Source organism: Eptatretus burgeri, chromosome 15, assembly GCF_056783735.1.
Source record: "Eptatretus burgeri isolate ZD-2024b chromosome 15, Ebu_testis_v1, whole genome shotgun sequence".
Lineage (NCBI taxonomy): Eukaryota > Metazoa > Chordata > Myxini > Myxiniformes > Myxinidae > Eptatretus > Eptatretus burgeri.
The window spans coordinates 13,862,376-13,882,937 of record NC_140975.1 but is presented as its reverse complement, the minus strand read 5'-3'; the positions used below and the strand labels follow the sequence as shown (position 1 = coordinate 13,882,937).

At 41.6% G+C, this 20,562-nt stretch overlaps 1 protein-coding gene across 1 annotated transcript in view; it reads left to right on the top strand.

Moving 5' to 3' along the window:
- Nucleotides 1-16,347: 16,347 nt before the first annotated feature.
- The window catches only part of LOC147011562 (immunoglobulin superfamily member 10-like), a 127,879-nt gene continuing 123,664 nt past the window's right edge, over nt 16,348-20,562 (top strand). Inside the window, exons 1-2 of the mRNA XM_085857035.1 lie at nt 16,348-16,673; nt 18,693-19,133. Of these exons, the coding sequence (XP_085713161.1) occupies nt 16,625-16,673; nt 18,693-19,133 (490 nt within the window). The 5' untranslated portion in view covers nt 16,348-16,624. The remainder of the gene's footprint in view (nt 16,674-18,692; nt 19,134-20,562) is intronic.

The window sequence follows — 20,562 nt, the reverse complement described above, 5'->3', positions numbered from 1 at the left end:
TGATTACAGGTTCAACTAGAGGGGGAGCACTCGGGAGAGTGCGAAACCTCCGCCACCAATACTGCTGGGTCCCTCAAGTGAACCTTATATCTTATTCATTAAATATGATGTCAACAGTGCTGAGAGTTATAGTTCTTTTCTCCAACATTTTTTTGGGTAGGGGTGGGGGGGTTGGAAATCACTTAAAACATGTAAAAATGCAAAAAAAAATAAATCGAAATTTTCTTGAAAAAAAATTGCAAAATTTTTTTTTCTCGGACAATTTTTTTTTTTGGGGGGGGGGGTTTGGAAATCACTTAAAACATGTAGAAATGCAAAAAAAAATCCCATTTTTTGGGGGGGTAACAATTTTTTGGGGGGTTGGAAATCACTTAAAACATGTAGAAATGCAAAAAAATTCCTCTATTTTTTTGGGGGGGGGAGGTAAAAAAAAATTTGGAGGGGGGGGTTGGAAATCACTTAAAACATGTAGAAATGCAAAAAAAAAAAAAAAATTTTCTCTAACAATTTTTTTTTTGGGGGGGGACCAAGTCCAAAATTTGGGGCATGATCCTTGGACCATACCTAACCCCCCCTAGGGTGGTTCACAATGGAATGGTGTAAGTAAAAGTTTTCCAAATTTTGTCAGATCGCATTTTGCCTTGTTCCTATTGACATTTTGAACATCTGTACCAAAAATTGAGCCAATAGGACGCCAGTAAAGGGTGGTACACTTTTTCACAATTTTTATTGCTCAACCTAAGCTCTATGGACAGTTGCGGAACTTACTGAGTAATTGCTAACATCATGTCCCAAGCTCTTTGCTGTCACTATGAAGGACGCCGCAGCCTGACGATTGGATAGACCCTCTCTGTCCCATGTTGTTGTCAATGAAGCAACAAGTACTTCAGATGAGCCTCGCTTCTTTAATCCTGCATGTGAGATATGGCTGGACTTGGCAGGCGTTGCCCTTACCTGTAAGCGAACTCTTCGTGTGAACCATCTTCAGAGGCTGTTGATGAATCTTGTCCAACTTCTTCCCTCAATCGAGATAGCGTGTGAGTACCTCGGATACACTTCTGTTTTGCCATTGTTTCTGCACTGTGTTCAGCTCTTGCGTTTCTCTCAGCTTCTCTTGCCCTCTTTCTCTTATCCTTCCCTTGCTGAACCTTGTCTACACATCCAAAAGAGCATGACATTCGGTCTTCTCTTTGGCGCCTTAGAAATTATTTGTCTTCTTCGGGGATCTTCAGGTCGAATATGTTTGCTGCAGCAATATTGAAGAGGTCCTGAAGATCCCCTAGCCAAGTTTCACGACGTAAAAGAGCTCCATCCGTCTCTCTGTTTTTCTCTTTTATTAGTTTCTTGTACTCCGCATTCAGCTTCTTGATTTCTTTCGAAGATTGGCATCCGTCATTGTCGGTAAACTGGCTCTCTCCCATATCTTCTTTACTTCATCCATTGTTGCTGTTGTGGCCTTTGATAATGCCTTCCCCTCTTCAATATGATTGAGGAGGTGGAATAGCACTTGCTCCTTTGAGAGAAGGCGAGCTCCTAAAATGGAAGGTAGAGGGGGCTTCTCGAGCAAGTTACATTTCTTTCTTGATGCCATTATTCCTGAAAATAGAAAAAAACGTCAACATTGTGAAAAAGTGTGCCACCCCTAAATGTGCAGCAATTGACTCCATTTTTGGTACAGATGCTTACAATGCCAATCGGTACAAGAGAAAAAGCGATCTGGCAAAATTTTGTGAAAATAAATTTTGTGAAACACCCTACCCCCCCCACCAAGTTTTGTCGAAATCCGTCGAGGAGTTTTTCCGTAATACTGTTCACAAACAAACAAACAAACAAACAAGCAGTCATAGACTGGTACTTACGAAATCGTCAACTTGACCTCTGACCTTGTCTAATAAAAGCTGTCTCTTGAGAAGGTAGCGATGCAAACCAGAAGTTTCTACGATGATTCTGTACCAAACCATCAAAAATCGAATGTTTTGGATGTTTGACCTCACTGTGACCTTGACCTTTGACCGATTTTGACCAAAATCTAATCAGTGCTAGCCACCACCCTCCTGAATCATGTGGTGTAATTTGACATTGGAAGCTTCTTCCGTTCTCGAGTTATCATTTTTTTTGGATGTTTGACCTCACTGTGACCTTGAACTTTGACCGATTTTGACCAAAATCTAATCAGCACGAGCCATCACCTTCCTGAATCACGTGGTGTAATTTGACATTGGAAGCTTCTTCCGTTCTTGAGTTATCATTTTTTGGATGTTTAACCTCACTGTGACCTTGACCTTTGACCGATTTTGACCGAAATCTAACCAGCACGAGCCATCACCTTCCTGAATCACGTGGTCTAATTTGACATTGGTAGCTTCTTCCGTTCTCAAGTTATCTGTACCAAACCATCAAAAATCGAATATTTGACCTCACTGTGACCTTGACCTTTGACCGATTTTGACCAAAATCTAATCAGCACAAGCCATCACGCTCCTGAATCACGTGGTGTAATTTGACATTGGTAGCTTCTTCCATTCTCGAGTTATCGTGCCTACAAACAAACAAACAAACAAACAAACGGAAGTCATCAATATACTTACGAAATCTTTAGATTTCGTCAGTAACAAACAGAAAGGGGTGAAAACAGTAATATAACCTCCATCCATCTTCGAAGATGGCGGAGGTTCATAAAAGTGCTTACAAATAAAAGAACAAAAACAACAGCAGGTACACTTTTCAATTTTTATTCAAGATACGACATAATTTTTGATGTGATGATGATGACGATGATGATGGTATTGATGATGATGATGAGTTAGAATCTAGTGAAATGAGGGTGATGAAGGGGATGCAGGTGAGGATGCCGATGGTGTTGAGTGAAAAAGTGAAACGGACCAGAGTGAAAAAAATGCATAATAGACAGCTGTTTTGCTGAGTGCTGCGGTTTTCTGTGTAGCTCCTTGTATGGGAGCAAAACATCATCCAACCCCCTCTTGAACAGGAGCTGCCACTCCATCACTGAGTCGGCATCTTGCAACCTGTCAGTGGCTGCCCTCATATCTTGCACCACTTCAGCCAGGAACTTAACAGTCAGGTTGTGCAATGAGCTGGTCAGGTTGATGGTCTCCTCGGTGAGCTGCACGAGTTGACCAGGGAAAGTTTCAGCTGCCTCATGGTCCACTGAGGCACGCTCGCCTCTGAGCTTCACATCGTGGAAACCGTGCAGTACCGCTTCTTGAAGCCGTCAAGCAATCTCCTGCGAGCTTGGAAGAGACTCGGCTCACTCTTATCCTCATCACTCATACTCGAATTACTCAGCAGATCGCTCGTACCTGCTTCATTCATGTGTTGCAGCACCACCCCGTGCCAACCAGATGATTGCACATGCGCTTTGCCTTTTCACGAATCACAGGTCCACTTAATGGCATGTTTTTTCTCGGCATTGTGCTCTAACCACACTTTTAATGCCTTCTCCATTGTTTCTATGTGAACTACCCTGACCGAGGTAACCATTTTGGTGCTGGAGACTGCACGAGCTGTGATACTTTGGCGAATCACCTTCTCGTTTTTTATTTTTAATGTTCTGGGCAGTCGACTCGTTCACGCCATAATACCTGCCCACAGATACTGCACTCTCACCTCTTGATAGCTGGTCTTGTAGCTCCATTTTCTGTCTCAGGTTCATGACTTTTTTGTGCCTCTTAGATGCATCTCCTGCATTACTCTTGTGCTTAGGACCCATGATTGAACAATGACAGCAAAAAGCCCATGAGCACAAGGAATCCCAACAGGTCAAGGCAGCAGGACGAAAATAAAGAATGAGACCCAGGGCACGCTGCACATAAGAAGCTGTGCAGGGGGTTGTGAATAGATGGAAGAGGGGTGGGTAGTGCAACCGTTGTTTGTGGGGGATTGTATTGGGGGAAGATGGCAGGGGTGGTTTATGTGCGAGTAGAGCTGCTTAACATGATGCGGCTGGTGGGAGATGGTTTAAGAGCTGATTACTGTGCATGGCTGGAGGTAGTGTATGCGTGTGTAGAGCTGCTTTATGTGCATGGCTGGTGGAAAAATGATTTATGAGCTGCTTTATGTGCATGGCTGGTGGGAGATGGTTTATGCGTTCCTGAAGGTAGTTTATATGCGTCTGAAGCTACTTTAGGCACACGACTGGTGGGAGATGGTTTATGTGCCCGCAAAAACCGCGAATAGCTGAAGCCAGGGGTCATGAAAGTAGAAGCAGGTCACAATTTGTATACTGCTTATACACGGGGTCGGTGAATGTCGAATCCACGAATGTCGGGGTTTTACGGTATTATCAATCTGTTTCAAATTTGGTGGAGAGATTATGAGTCATGCTGGAAACAATGGAGTGTTGCTTGGTGTATGTAGGTTCATGGCCAATGAAGGCAGCAAGTCCATTTATTCCCTCCACCACTGAATGTTCTTCTGGCTGGCTGTGAGCAGGATATCCCAAGAAGTTATGAACAGATTTGCACAGAACCTGGTTGACAGGTTTGGTGTGTAACAAGGAATAATTGGTTAGTTTTTGGTGAAGATCTGGATCCAGACTATCAATGGGAGGCAAAACATAAACTGTTTAGCCAAGCAGAGGTATGCACTCTCCCGAGTGCCTTTCTCGTTAGTATAATGTAATTGCACATTGCTGTGCAAATGAAAATTCACCTTTCATGTACCTTATCAAATATATGGCAAGTTTCACCTCTTTGGAATGCTTTTCTTGAGTATAATGTATTGGTATTGCTCTTGAACATGATAACGTCTTGATAAGTAAGTTATATCACACGAACAAGGGTGTATGTTAGCACTGGCTAATACCATCTGCAAAGTACATTTCTCAACATTACTTCCGAAATACATTGCTTGACAATTCAAATCTACTCAGAACAAACATTTTTATGCCTATTCTCTCCCAATTATATATATATATATATATATATATATATATATATATATATATATATATATATATATATATATATATATATATATGCATGCATATTTGATGATACATTCAAAGTGAAATTCAGTGCTTTACTTGGAACTTTTGCAATCATTCCATATAATCTCAGATGTACACACGAGTATTAAGCATGAAAATAGTGCACTATCTTGTGTGCAATCTGGGGATAACAATTTAAGCACAATCATATTGTGATAACCAAATGACATCAAGTAACTCCCCCATTTCCACCAATTCGTCATCCTCAATGGTATCAACTTCTTCTTCTTCTTTGTCATCATCATCAATGCGTCTTCATCATCCCTACTTTGTGGAGTCGCCGGATTGTGTTATAACCTGCGACACCGAAGGTGGACAAAGGATAAATATTCTCTTCTGTTTGCCTGTTTGTCTGTGAGCAGGATATCTGTTATGGACAAACTCAGACGAAACTTGGTGGACAGGTTGGGTGTGTAACAGGAAAAACAATTTGGTGAAGATCAGGATCTCGATATGAGAAAATTTAAAAATATTTCAAGTGATTCTTCACTCTTGAAATATGAGACCAAAAACGATATATAGCACGATATCTCAAAAAGTTGTGGATAGATGTTCACAAAACGAGTTGGATGAGTTGGGTAGGTGACAATAAAAAACCGATTCGATTTTGGTTAAGGTCCGGTTCCGGTCGACTTCCGGTTCCGGTTTTGGAGCAGCGAGAGGTCTCCTTCGGGGCTCCCTGCTGATGTTCTCAAAGTTAAGTTTCCGGTTGTTATTTGTCCCGTTTTAACTGTTTAATTTTCTCACCTACATGTTACTGTGTGTTCCTAGTTCGGTTTTGTTTCAAAAATCGTGCTATTTTGTGAGTATTTTTGTCGACGTTCTTACCTGGTGTTTGAGGCCTACCGGTTCCACTGGATGTTCAATCGTTTTTTTTTGTTTGTTTGTTTGTGTTTTCTCCCCATTACCTTCAATTTCTATCCTCCCCATTACCTTCAATGTTCATCCTCCCCACTTTCCAAATATCCCCCATTCTCCCAACTAATCTCTTTCTTATCTCAAAAAAAAAAAATATACATATATATATATATATATATATATATATATATATATATATATATATATATATATATATATATATATATATATATATATATACCCAACAACAACAACAACAACAACACGCTCACCTCCCGATTCTGCTTCTTCTTCTTCCTCTTAACTTCATCCTCGTCTTCTTCCTCGATTTTTTTCTACACTTCCATATCCTAATCTGTTGAACTCTCTCATACATTAATATTAACAGCAAAAACGATCTTATAATGCTTCATCTTCCTCTCTCACACATGTGGTACTCTTTACTGTTTCACAATGCACTACTCTTCTGCTATTTTAACAGACTGCTCTCATTTCAACCTCTCCTTCATTCCTTGCCTAAAAAATCCAACTATTACAGCGCTTCTTCTCTCCATTCTCTGAATTCGCCTTCATTGCATCCATCAAGAATTTTGTTAAATCGCATCTTTGACCTAAAACTTTTAAAAACCACAGTTTGCCATGGATGCTCGCTTTCCATCAACCATTCTTTTTTTCCAACTTCAGTGCCAACTCACCCCCCTCACCCCTCACTCTCACTCTCAAAGCAACCATCCCACTCTTCTCCCTCCAAGCCTCCCTCTCACCTCTCACAAAAATTCCCCCCTCACCTTTCTCCCACCTTTCATCCCCCTCACTCTTCCTTCTCTAAGTTGCCCCCCCCTCTCATCCACCAACGTGCCTCCCTCCACTGCCCTCTCACCTCCATCTCTAAACTCCACCTCCTCAAATCCTCAACTGCCTTCTTCCTTGTCTCTTGTCACCCTCTCCCCCAGCACCACAGAGCCTTTTCTCCTCATTCGGCCCCCTCTCCTCGCTATTCTGCAATACCCCACACTCTTTCAGCAACCCTCCTTACCTCCCCCCTCGTCCCTTGTCCTACCCTCCCCCTCCCCCTCCACCTCCTGCACCCAAAGCCTCCTCCCCTACCTCTTCATTAAAAGTGTGGACCTCAAATATCCGGGGCCTTCGCTCAAACCTTTCAGATCTTTCCATACAGGTTGCCACTGACAAACCAGACATTATCTGCCTAACAGAAACTTTCCTCTCCCAAGACGTGTCTGACTCCCAAGTATCTCTCCCTGGTTACTCCCTCCTTACGGTATGACAGACCTGAGCCTCGTCCTGGTGGAGGTGTTGCTCTCTTCATCAAAGACTCTATTCCTCACTCTCCATGCACTGCTCTCACTCGCCCACACCCTCAGGAATACCTCTGGCTTTGGCTTCCCCTCCACTCCCACCTCATGTTTATATGTGTACTGTACCGTCCACCGAACAGTGATGACTCCATCTACACCTCACTATCAGAAAACATGGACCATCTTCTATCTTCTCATCCAAACTCTCTCTTCCTCTTATGTGGTGACTTCAATTGTCATCACGCCAGTTGGCTAGGTGTGGATACCTCTCTCACCTGCCATGGCATCTCAGCAAAAGCTTTCTGCGACTCATTGGGACTGACTCAATCGGTCAACTTCCCTACCCAGATCTCAACCAATGGTACTCCATCTCTTCTGGATCTGATTTTGACAAATTTCCCTGACAATATCTGCTGCTCTTCCTTCGCTCCAATTGGTTCTTCTGACCACGTCCTTGTCAAAGTGGACATCTCTCTGGCTGTTATCAGAGAAGCACCTCACCGCCGTCGAGTCTGGCATTTCACTCAAGCCGACTGGAAGGGTCTCCGAGCAGCCATCAAACTTGCAGACTGGTCTCCCATCACTACTTTCTCAAACATCAACTCATCCTGGGAATTCTTTCAAAGAAACTGGCTCTCCCTCATGCACAGATTTAACCCCTCTCGTGTTCAGTTGTCTTACCCTTCCTCCCACCCTTGGTTTACTGAATTTTGTGGCGAGGCAGTTGTCCTGAAACAACTTGCCTTTGCCTCATGGAAAGCAAACCCAACTGAGGGCAATCTCAGTTCTTTCCACAAAGCTCGAAACAAGTGTGTATCTACCCTCAGGAGAGCCAGAAAACAACATCTTTCTCATCTCAAGTCTGAACTCTCAAACCTCTCTCCCTCCTCAAAATCCTGGTGGTGTTTAATCAAATCTGTTTCTGGTGTATGTTCCCCCTCCATCCCTTCCCTAACCTCAAATGGCCGCACTGCTGATTCCACACGTGATAAAGCTGAATGTCTAAACTCGGTGTTTGCAGCTAAATATTGTGTCCTAAACCCATCACTATCTCTACCCACTTTACCCTGTCTCCTGACAAGGTGGAGAGCTTGCTTTCAAACCTAGAGTCAGATTCTGCAACCGGTCCTGATGGCATCAGCCCACGTGTCCTCAAAGCCTGCTCTTCTGCTCTTGCTCACCCTCTCTCTGTTCTATTCACCCTCTCTTTTGCCCAAGGTCATCTGCCATCTGCTTGGAAATCTGCTAACATCACTGCCCTGCATAAAAAGGTGCAAAAACAGACCCCTGTAACTACAGACCAATCAGCCTTCTCCCAATCATCAGCAAGGTTATGGAATCCATCATCGCTTCAGACATGAAATCCTTCCTCTTCTCCAATGGCTTGATTTCCAATCATCAATTTGGTTTCAGACAAGGTCACTCTACCCTGGATATGCTGCTTCTGCTCTCCCATCAATGGATGGAGGTCCTCAATGCCAGACAGGAAATCCGAGCCGTATCCCTGGACATATCACGTGCTTTTGACACAGTCTGGCACCCTGCCCTACTCACCAAACTCTCTTCCCATGGTATTCAAGGCCATTTAAACTCATGGCTCGCAGACTTCCTCTCCTGTCGCAGTCAACGTGTGGCCCTAAATGGAGTTCTTTCATCCCCTCTTCCTGTGCAGGCTGGAGTTCCTCAAGGTAGCGTTCTGGGCCCTGTTCTTTTTCTGGTTTTCATCAATGATCTCTCGGACTCTCTGGAAAATCCTCTATTTCTCTTTGCCGACGACTCCACCCTCTGCCGTACCATCTGTCATCCCTCAGACCGGCAAGCAGCAGCTTCTTCGCTCACTGCAGATCTGGATAAAATCACAAACTGGTCCAACACGTGGAGCATGTCTTTCAATCCAGACAAATCTCACACTCTCACTATGTCTCTTCAAAAGGACCGTTTAGAAAACCCCCCCATCCACTTTCTCAACAATCCTCTGGAAGAAGTCTTTTCTTTCAAGCTTCTGGGTCTCACTATCTGCCATGACCTTTCCTGGGAAAGTCACATTTCCAACCTCGCCTCAAAAGCCAGTCGCCGACTGGGAATCCTCCGTCGTGCAAAGTCCTTCCTCAGCCCTCTTGAGCTCCTGACCACTTACAAAGCTTTTGTCCATAGCCTGATGGAGTACTGCTCTCCCCTCTGGGCTGGTGCTCCTGCCTTCCACCTTTCTCAGCTTCACGCTGTCGAAACCAGGGCATTTAAGATCATCTGCATCTCCCGCAATGAAGCTGAGTCTTTGGGCCTCTCACTCAATCACCGCAGGTTGGTCGGTGGTCTTTCTGTCTTCTACCGACTCCTCTCCAGCCTTGCCCCCCTGCTCTCTCTGCGATTTGTCCCCACCACATTTCCACAGGGCGCTCAAAGTCCGCCAACAACCCCCTTCTGGTAAAACTACCAAAATCACGAATCACTGCTCATCTTCACTCTTTCATTCCTCTTTTTTCCCGCCTTTGGAATAAACTTCCTCACTCTCTTCTTTCCCATTCTTCCCTCCAGGCTTTCAAAACAGCTGTTCACCACCACCTCTTATCTTCCCCCGATAATCCACCCAAGCCCACTTCCTTCAATTCCCCTGCTTTCCTTCCTGAAAGTCCCTGTAATGTCCATCTTCTCTTCGCCATGTTCCCCATCCCATCCCCATCCCTCTCCCTTCCACAGTTCACCTAATGTGTTTGTTCCCCACTGTTGTGTCCCTTCCACTACCGCCCCTCTTGTCTCATGCCCCCTTGCTGTGAGTTGTGTGTTTGTTCTCATACGAGCCTCGACCAAGGTATACAAAAAAAAAAAAAAAAAAAAAAGGTCCTGATGCAGATCCGTCCTGTCAGTCGGATACAAAATGTAAACTGTACAGCCTGGTGAAGGTACGCGCTCTACCGAGTGCTGTTCTAGTTCCCACTGTTGGAGTCTGATTTCTGTGCTTGTGTTCGGAGCAGAGCAAGAGCATGAGTTGATCGAAGGCCATTTTGTGAGGAAATGTTTGCATCAAAATTTTTCTGACAATTTGAATGAGGCCATCCTCGATGCTTAATACAGCCTTCAATGAAGACTCATGTCCAGCAGCCACAGCAGCAGATCTTTAGAATTGAAGTGCTTCATCATAGGAGCAAGTAACTGAAGTCATTAAACGTGTCCATTAATTTTTTTTTTATCACATAACAACGTCCAAGGCTGTTTGAAGAGATGTTGGATGGTTTGTAATGTGCCTGGTGATTATATTACCGACGAGAGCTGGAGGCATGGTGGAGTCTAATCTGTCGGATATACATGGCAGGGTATGCAGTGTTCGGCTCACTTCCTCATTTGCCGAGTCCATTCTTATTCTTGTAGAATAAGTCCATTTGTCAGGTCTCAGTTCCTTTGATTCACTCATAATCTTCGCAATTACATTCGGTATAGCAGAATCTTCATCACTGTCATCAGCTACTAGTTTGAATGCACTAATGCACTGCTGCGGAATAGCAAAATGCTGGCTTTGCCTTTTCCAGACAACACAAGCAGATCTTAACCCAAATGATCATATATTTGCTTCACTCGGATTCACCTGGAGAGACTCTTACCGTCATGCTTCATGTATGAGAGATACAGTTGAACAGAGTTCCAAATATGGAAAGTATCAGACTTCACGTCCATATTAAGGCCTGAAGCTTCACACATACCCTAGTTGTGACTTGCAGCTGCTGCTTTTACTGAGGGTCGATTCATAAATACTGCTTTACAGTTAGTATGATACTGTGCATCAGCAACATGAAGGTCACTGATAACACCACCGTGTCTAACTTGAATTTGTTTGGCCTGCTCATCGTATATTTTGTAAAACTAACCAAAACTGTTTATTTGAAATTTTTTTGTTCAGATCCATGGTCGGCGGGGCTGCATTTGAGCTCTCTGCACCAATGATCCGGATGTCTAGCATTTTCTGCTACTGGACATACCTCACCGCAAATTATGCGTCTTGGAAAGAAATCTGTCACTGGATAGAGCGTCTTGTTCTCCTAGCAGGAGGAAGTTCGCTGGCAGATCAGGCTGTTTCATGTGTTGGTTGATATGCATCATTGATGTGTACTTTGATACAATCCTTTTGACAGATAATAGAAAGATTGGAGTCAAGATTCAGTTGTCTTTCAAGATCAACATGAATACCATTTTCTCTAATCTTACTTTTTCCAATAATGTTGTGAATGCAAACTTGAATTGTTTGCCAGTGGCAATTGTTGACTTGTTACGAAGTCCATATTTGAAAAAGCACTCATCCATCCTGATGTCGTAAAGAAGAGAATTAAAAAAAAAATCTGCAAAACTATTTTTCATCATCACTACCAAAGTTATGGATACTTATGAAATTAATGATCCCATGATTCTGTCCTGGAAGTTTGATCATTATTTTTCCTCGACTTTATTGCTTTGCAACATAATGAGGTAGTTAAAGTGGGTGATATGGTTCCACACTGTAATCTTGCCTCATACCAAAATGATTCATGGAAGTTTTGAAATCAAGAAAAAATATCAGAGCTAATATGAAAATTAAAGCACAAAATTTTCAGAATCTATTCTGTTTTTAAAAGATATTGAGACGATTCTTATTCCAAAATTGTTTTGTCGGTTAAAGCCTGCACAACTATAATCTGTCACAAATAGGTTTGGGATTGCTCTTTTTTTGTTCTATTTGATTCCTCAATTTGAAAGTTCGACCTTTCAAACTTTAGAAATCATTATCTTCTATGATGGAGTGCTATCGGTATAATTTTTGGGGAACAAATAATACAATTCACAAATTAAATTTTTGCCAATCTACCCTTAAATTATGTTGAATATTTAAGCATTTTTTTCCGTTTTTAACATGGGGAGACAGGATCTGAAAATGTGTTAACTGTGCTTAGTTTAGTAACAATCTGCACGAAGCTTTTTGAGGTAATGATCTGTCATTGAATCAAATAAATCAGTAAGAAACATAGATACGAAATTGATATGGATATTTCAGACAGATAAATCCAATAAGAACTCGAAGGGCACTCGGTAGAGCACATACCTCTGCCATGCAATGCCTGATCCATGAAAACATATGTGGTCCAATACATTTTTGAAATATCGTGCTATATATCGTTTTTGGCCCAATCACTCATTGGTGAAGGATCAGTTTAAAAATTAAATAATTCTCGTATCCAGATTCGGATGCAGATCTTCACCAAAATCGAATCAATTACTCCTTGCCAAACACCCAACCTGTCTACCAAGTGACATCCAAATCCGTCCCCAACTTTTTGAGATATCGTGCTATATATCATTTTTGGCCCCATCTCACAATGGTGAAGAATCACTTTAAAAATTATCGTAGTCGGATCAGTTCATCGATGTCAGACACCCAACCTCTCCACAAAATTTCATCTGGATCCGTAAACAAATTTTTGAGATATCCTGTACACAAACAGACAGAAAAGGTGTGAAAACATAACCTCCTCCACCTACGGTGGTGGAGGTAACATTCATCATATTTGGCCTTTTGGCATATACGGTGTCATTTTGATATAAAGAAAATTTTCCTGAAGGTGACAACATATCACCTGGCAGATTTTTATTCAGCACACTCTGAAGTTACAAAAACCAAAAACCCCAAAAAAAAAAAATTGTGTGGACCCTAAAACACACTTCATCAAAAAAAATCAGCGTTTGGCATTTTGACGAAATGCTTCACCGTTGTCACAACGAAATTGCATCAGGAATTTGTTCATAAATATTCATTTAAAAACGAGGAAACAACCCATAAGGGCGAGCAAGATAACTCAAAGGTATGGACACTTACCTTTAAGCTGTCTCATCTGGGTTTAAACCTCGACCGGACTATGAACTGTCATCCTGGTATTTCGCAAGAAGGGAGATGCATCAATGTGTGCACCATCCCTCGGATGGATGTTAAGCTGGAGTTCAGGTCGTTGGTGGACGCTAAAGATCATATGGCATGTTTTGTGAAGAATAGGCGAGTTATCGCCGGCACCTTGAACAAATTACAAATTTCTTCCCCGACTGACTGCTGGGAAGGCAATGGCAAATTACTCAGCATAGTCCTTGCCAAAAAACTGCTTTAGCAGCACCAACGTTCTGTCGAGAGTATGTTACGTTAATCATCATTACAAACAATGTATGAAACCAAAATTTTATTCTGAAAGAAAACGCAATAGCACAAAGAAAAAGGTAACATTTCATATTGAGATGGATATAGACACGTAAATATAAACAAAGAACACAAGTTGATAAACAACAGATACAGTGGCCTGCAAAAGTTTTCACATTTTGATGCCACCTGAGTTTATTTCTTGATGCTTTCAAAGCAAACTTAATATATTGTCTTTACAAACGACTTCAAAGTGACAAACCTCAAAAATACGGATAAAATGTGAATAACTTAAATGAAAAGAGAAAAACAGATGATTCTCAGTTGTGTACATATTCAAACCCTTTCCCTCATTACCCCTAAATCACTTCAGGAGCAAATTATTTGTTTGAAAGATTACAGAATATGTATAATAGGTTTCACCTGCATGTAATCAGTGGTTTAATTTAAAAATTAATCTCCCCCATTTATCGAAGGAGTTTTAAGGTGCAACTCACTTGGTCAACCAACAAGGCAAACATGAAGACCAAGTAACTTTCCAAAGAAGTCAGACATAAAGTGGTGGAGAAGCACCGTTCAGGAGAGGGTTGTAAGAAGATTTCAAAGTCACTCATTATCCCTTTGAGTATGGTAAAATCCATCATGAAGAAGTGGGAGATGTATAATACCACCCAGACTCTACCCAGATCAGGTCATCCATCCAAACTCAGCAACTACGCAAGCAGGAAACTAGTTTGGGATGTCATTATAAATCCAACGATGACTTTGAAAGATCTGCAAGGCTCTATATCCGAGATGGGGGTTAGTATTAATCAATTAACAATATCCTGTTCTCGTCACAAAGCTGACCTCTGGACAGTTGGCAAGAAAGAAACCATGACACAAAAAGACGCATCGAAAAGCTCATATAGAGTTTGTGAAAAAGCATTTAATGATACTGCAGGACTGTGGAGAAACGTTTTGTGGTCAGACAAAACAAAAGTTGAACTTTGTGGTCTAAATTCAAAGTGTTACGTCTGGTGCAAGCCTTACACTGCATCTCACCCAGTCAACACCACCCATACTCTCAAACATGGTGGTGGAAGCATCATGTCATGGGGCTGATTTTCATCAGCAGGGAAGGGCAAGCTTGTCAGGGTAGAAGGGACAATGAATGGTGTGAAGTACAGAAGAATCATTGATTGAAACCTGCTTGATTCATCCTTGAATCTGAAACTGGGTAGGAGATTTACATTTCAGCAGGAGAATGATCTGAAGCACAAAGTTAAAACCACACTAGAATGACTGAATAAGAAGAAAATATATGTTATTGAGTGGCTGAGTCAAAGTCCTGACTTGAACCCAATTGAACATTTATAGTGACACTTGAAGATTGCAGTCCATCGCCGATCCCCATCAAACTTGGCAGAACTAGAGAAATTTTCACATGAAGAACGGGGAAAGATTTCACCATCTCACTGTGCAAAGCTGGTAGAGACTTACCTAGATACCTAGATAGATACCTAGAGAAAGACACGTCACAGTTATTGCTACAAAAGGTGCTACCAGCAAGTACCGACCTAAGGGACTGAATACTTTTGCAACCAGTGAATTTTGGTTTGTACATGTTTTTTTTACAGGTATTCGTGTCATGTAACCTCCTTCAACTAAAGCAGTGTTTAGTTTGATCTCTTCAGTAATTAATAAATATGCTCATTTAGAAAAATTGTTTCTACATAGTTCATAATTCATCTAAATGTGGCATTATTCGTCGGGAATGAATACTTTTGAAGGCCACTGTAAACAGCGCTGGCTCGTTTTTCCTGACGCTGATCTTGCTCACCTGATTCTCTCAGTGAGGGAGCCTCGTGAGTGGAGGAGGCCAATGGGCCGACCACGTGCCTCGTGGTTGCAGCAGGTTGATCGACATCTCAAGGAGATGGGGATGGGCCTGGCATCTGCCTGGGGGATGGCCAGACGGAGGCCCCTGGAGTACCGGCGGAAAGTGGATGCAGCGACGCGCTGTTCTGGCACATGCTCCCATACCTGACCTGGCCTGTAAACTGAGCAACCATCGATCTGGCTAGGCCTCAGGCCTGCGGCCATTCCAAAAACATGGAAGGATCCAGGAAAGGCCCAATGCTTATAGTAACAGCAAAACAATAAACTTATGTAAAAAAAAAAACAAATAGATGTGTGTGGTAAATATGTCGAAATGTGAGGAATTTTACAGAGCAACTGTGTGAGCGAGATAAGGAAGTGAGTGATTTATTTTTTATTGTCATCAGTATTCTACATGAGCATGAAACAACTGAGGAGGTAAAGAACAGCTCCGAACACATAAAAAAAGAGAAAACTGACATTTGATCGAAGGTAAATGTTTCTGGCACAAAACAGGTTTCCTGTTATTTCATTTAAATTTGAAATATGTTAAGTGTGCGAGAAACTAATTTCTGAAAGAAATGTCTGGAAAACACCATCACTTCCAATTTCTCCTCCAAGTCACACACAGTTCTGGCTTGAGCTTCTACGACCACTCGCTATCCCTGACATACACCGGATCAAAGTCCTGGAACTCGTTACCAAATAAAATTGTTGCACAATACCTCGTTGATGTACCATACTCTGTGTTACATACAAAGCGTTGGTTCTGCTGGAGCAATTTTTTGACAAGAGTGATGCCGAGGAGTTTGCCATCGCTCTCCCAGCAGTAGTTAGGACAGGAATTTGGAATTTGTTCAGTGTGCTGGAGATAGCTCGCCAACTCTTCACAAGGGACATTGTGGGATCTTGAACGTCCACCAATTAATGCCAGCAAATGGAATGCCAGTTTAACATCCGTCCGACGGACGGCATACATATCGACGGCACACATATCTACCTGTGAAACTTCAGAATAACAGGTTATAGCTTGGTTGGGATTTGATGACTGGCTCGATGGCTTAGAGGTGAGTTTGCACACCCTATAACTCTATAAGCTATTCTATTAGCCTTGCATAATTAATACTCTCTTTGAACTATAACGGTTTAATAAGAAGGCCACCACCATCTAATCAAGGGCAACAACGGAACGGTGATAAATATTGGTCTTTCCAGCAACGCCCATATTCCATGATTCACGGAAATATTAAAAATAAAAAGAAGAAGGAAGATGATGTTCTGGAATTGGATTCAAATCAAATCGCTGAATACAGTTGAAGTAGCAGCACATCGCAATGCCGGGAGTTAATGTGTGTCGTTGGGGTTAAATTCTTCAGATACCCAGATCCACTTTAGTCTGCTCCACAACTCGAGAATCTGCTTCACGACCTCGATATAATGCTCGTCTACTCTTCCTTCATTATCCTCTTTGCAATTGTTTTATCCGGTATGTTATTGGTTTCATCTCTCTATCTTGTTCAACCCACCTCCCCCCCCCCCCCCCAACATATCCAACTGGAATAACTGCAATGTATCTTTTCAAAATTTATCAGAAATATCTTGCTTTCACTTTAATATCCTTAAAAAGATATAGATAACAAAAATGTGACAAACTATTCCGCATCCTAACCCAGACCATAAATCCCCTTTAAGTCGTTTGGGAAAGCTCAACGAAACATAAAGTATTTCAGAAGAATGTGCAGAGTAAAAATCTGGAACAAATAATGGATTTATCATTCGTCATCCTGATTGGCACCAAGACTCGTGTGTAGATAATGGAGTAAGATTGTAGAAGGGGCTCAAAAGTGTCAAGGGAACAAGTTTCTCTGTTATATTTTCTCTGTTATATTATAACAACAAGTGTCTCTGTTATATTTTCTGTACATACATGCCATACGGATTTCTGCTGTTGTATATGTGTCACATCCTCACAAACACTTTGAATATGTGCTTTGCCATTCCTTGTGGATAAAACCATTACTGTATATATGCGTGACACGAACTCCCCCATTTTCCCACAAACTAAATATGTTTTCCCACAAACTAAAACACAAACTCACATATGTTTTCGTCCAACCTGCTCGTGGTGTCTTTTCCCGATTAGTCAAACATAGTCCACATTAGCGAAAGCCAGGAAGATTTACCCCAATTGTTTTACTGCATTAAATAGCCAGCGCTGAACTACTGTTCTGCTCAGTAGTAATCCGAATGCTCACTGGGGGTGTGAGCCAAGGTTAGGTGAGCCACGTCACCCCCAAGTAAATGGTGTTCGATGGAGGAACACTTGTGGATTTGGCCGTCTGATTGACGTTCTTGGTTATTCACAACCCGCTGCACCATGGACTTATATGTGGCTGGCAACCTCAGTGTCAGCAGTGGTGGTGTGTCTGAGTACAAACCTCGTGAGCCTGGCGTGTGTGCCAATACCATAACAATATATATATATATATATATATATATATATATATATATATATATATATATATATATATATATATATTTTTTGAGTGATTTTAACCCTAAATGTGTCTACATTAATCGAGATGGCAAAGGACAGCATGACGTCATCCGTGCTGTGAAGCATGAAGCACTAGAGATGAGTTGAGATGACTGACTACAGATGAGAATTGGGATGACTGACTGGAGATGAGATGACCTAATATGACTGAAGATGAGATGACTAGAGAGGAGATGACTGGATATGAGAGTTGGGATGACTGATGAGAGAGGAGATCACTGAAGATGAGAGTTGGGTTGACTGACTAGAGAGGAGATGACTGAAGATGAGAGTTGGGATGACTGACGAGAGATGAGATGACTGGACATGATAGTTGGGATGACTGATGAGAGGAGATGACTGGAGATGAGAGTTGGGATGACTGACAAGAGAGGAGATGACTGGAGATGAGAGTTGGGTACACCATTACGATCATGAGAATAAGACTCAATGGAGTACCACCACAAAGGTTCACCAACTTCGACTTGCCTCCGTCAGAATTTAATCTCTTTCCCAAACTTAAGGAACACCTTCGCAGAGAACATTTATATTCTGACAATGATGCAGGCCACTGTGAATCGCTGGTTAAGTCAGCAGGATGTACAATTCTATCATGACGGCTTCACAAAACTGAACTTTTGCAGAAATGTGTGGGCTGCAGTGGTGATTATGTTGAGAAATAAATGTGCACCATGATAGAATAAAGATTGATGTAATGTCTATCTTTGTTTCATTCGAATACCTTTCCCTGTTTTTGGAGAAAACATCAGCCCCAGGAATATTGTCTTGCTTTTCCTTCTGTAAGATCACCTGTACCCATAATTATTTAAGGTGAAAGTTTTATACTGAGTTAATTGAAGGTTTTTTTTTAAATGTAAAGGTACATTATGTAAACCGTTTTTTAATGTAAAAACTTGATCTATCGTTTACATTTTGATGTTCATCCTTCCCATCCCACAATCCCATCAGGATCTCAGACCCATGACAAGTACAAGTGCGCATCAGAAAGAACAAAGAAACTTTGCATAAAACAAGAGGTGGTCGGACTACAGGGCGAGGATGTGATCCTCCCGTGCTGGTTTAATCACAGTAAAGGAAACTACATAAAAATATTAAGTTTGATTTTGTACAGAGATCATGATGACAAACTCAACGTTGTTATCTATAACAGCTCCACGAACGTCATACATGAGAGTTTCAAAGGGAGGATTCAAACTTTGGGAAACCCAAGCGATGGAGACGGATCGGTGAGGATCAAAGATGTGAAGATGGAGGACGAAGGGATGTACAGGTGTGGATTTCGGTTCAGGGAGAAGAGTTGTTGGTTTATTGATGGGAATATGATGTGGCTGTCGAAGCATATTATATTTCAGGCAAATAATACAATGCGAACAGAGCTTCGAGTTGAAGGTCAGTGTTCTTGTTTCAATAGTATACACAAGTTTATTGTTCTTTTGTATACTACACATCGTATTGTGAGTGCATATAACTGACAATAATGACTTGTGATAGGATTCCTGCAAAGGGATGTATAAGGTTGCTCAATTATAAAAGGTCACAAAGATGTGTGCTTGTTCTATGGAGGTCAAAGTTCAACATTGGTCTCACCTAAAACGAGAGCTCTCAAATCAGTTACGGCTCCTTAAGGAGTGATTGCACCCGATCTCATCTCTGTAGTGGTTTCTCCAACTCCATACTTTCTGCGGAATGTGGAGTTGGTGTATTCAATGTCAAATATTCACTTTTCTCCCATTATACACCAAATAAATTCAAAATTCACCAAATGAATTATTATGCTTTCTTCTGTTCTCATCTTTCCTATCTTCCATATCCCCCAATATGTTTTTCATCAGGGTCAATTCCTACTCAACATCTGCCTGCCCAAGTCCAAGAAAAATGCCTTAACTTCAGTCATGGTTTCTTAGTTCTCCCATTTTTGAAATGACCTTCCTGTTTTTGTGGACAATGCTAATTATCTCACATTTTTTTTCAAGGTGGTGTGCACTGACATCTGATGTCAACCATCATAATTGTTACCCCGCGCACACAAAGCGAAAAGCGGGGTTAAGCAATTGGTTCATGTCCATCATGTTTATGATCGAGGAACAACTTATTTAAATTGCTTGTCATATTTTGAACACCAATCGGAACATGAATAGGAAAACAAACCTGCCATTTAACAGCACTTTGTCTCTAAATTAATCCTGATCACACATATGTAGAGAGCAGTGAGATAACTTTATTATTCTGTCTGCTTGCCTGACAGTCAAGCAAAATTGAAATTCATTTCAAACAGGATACATTGTTTTTAAGGATGTCATAAAGAACACAAACAACAGGCACGATTTAAATTGGTTATTTATAATGAATTATAGACTTGAACAATGGAGAACACAAATCACCTTCTTTGCACTTTTAAACCCCTTCTGTTTAGCAGGACTTGGACACGGTCAATAAGGTGGTGTATAAGGGTGGTGTATAAGACTGCTCCAATATTAATAAACATCTGGTATTTTGATATAAAGATCTTTAAAGGTCCCATGACACCCACAACTTTCTGGTTATTTATATATTAACTTGACCTTCCTAGTGAAGAAATCACCCATGTATTTTTTTAATCAAAAATGGGATAATTAGACCAATATTTCGAACACTTCTCGTGCTTTTCACAACTTGCTATGCCCTGCCCCTTAAAAAAGTTGACTTCAGCGAACCTCAGCGTTGACGTCACATCCAGAACCGCACAGAGTGGATTGACTCGAGAGTCGAGATGTCGCGCGCCGTATGCATTGTGCACATGTGTTTACTATCTCACTGATCGTCTTAATTCCTGTGATTG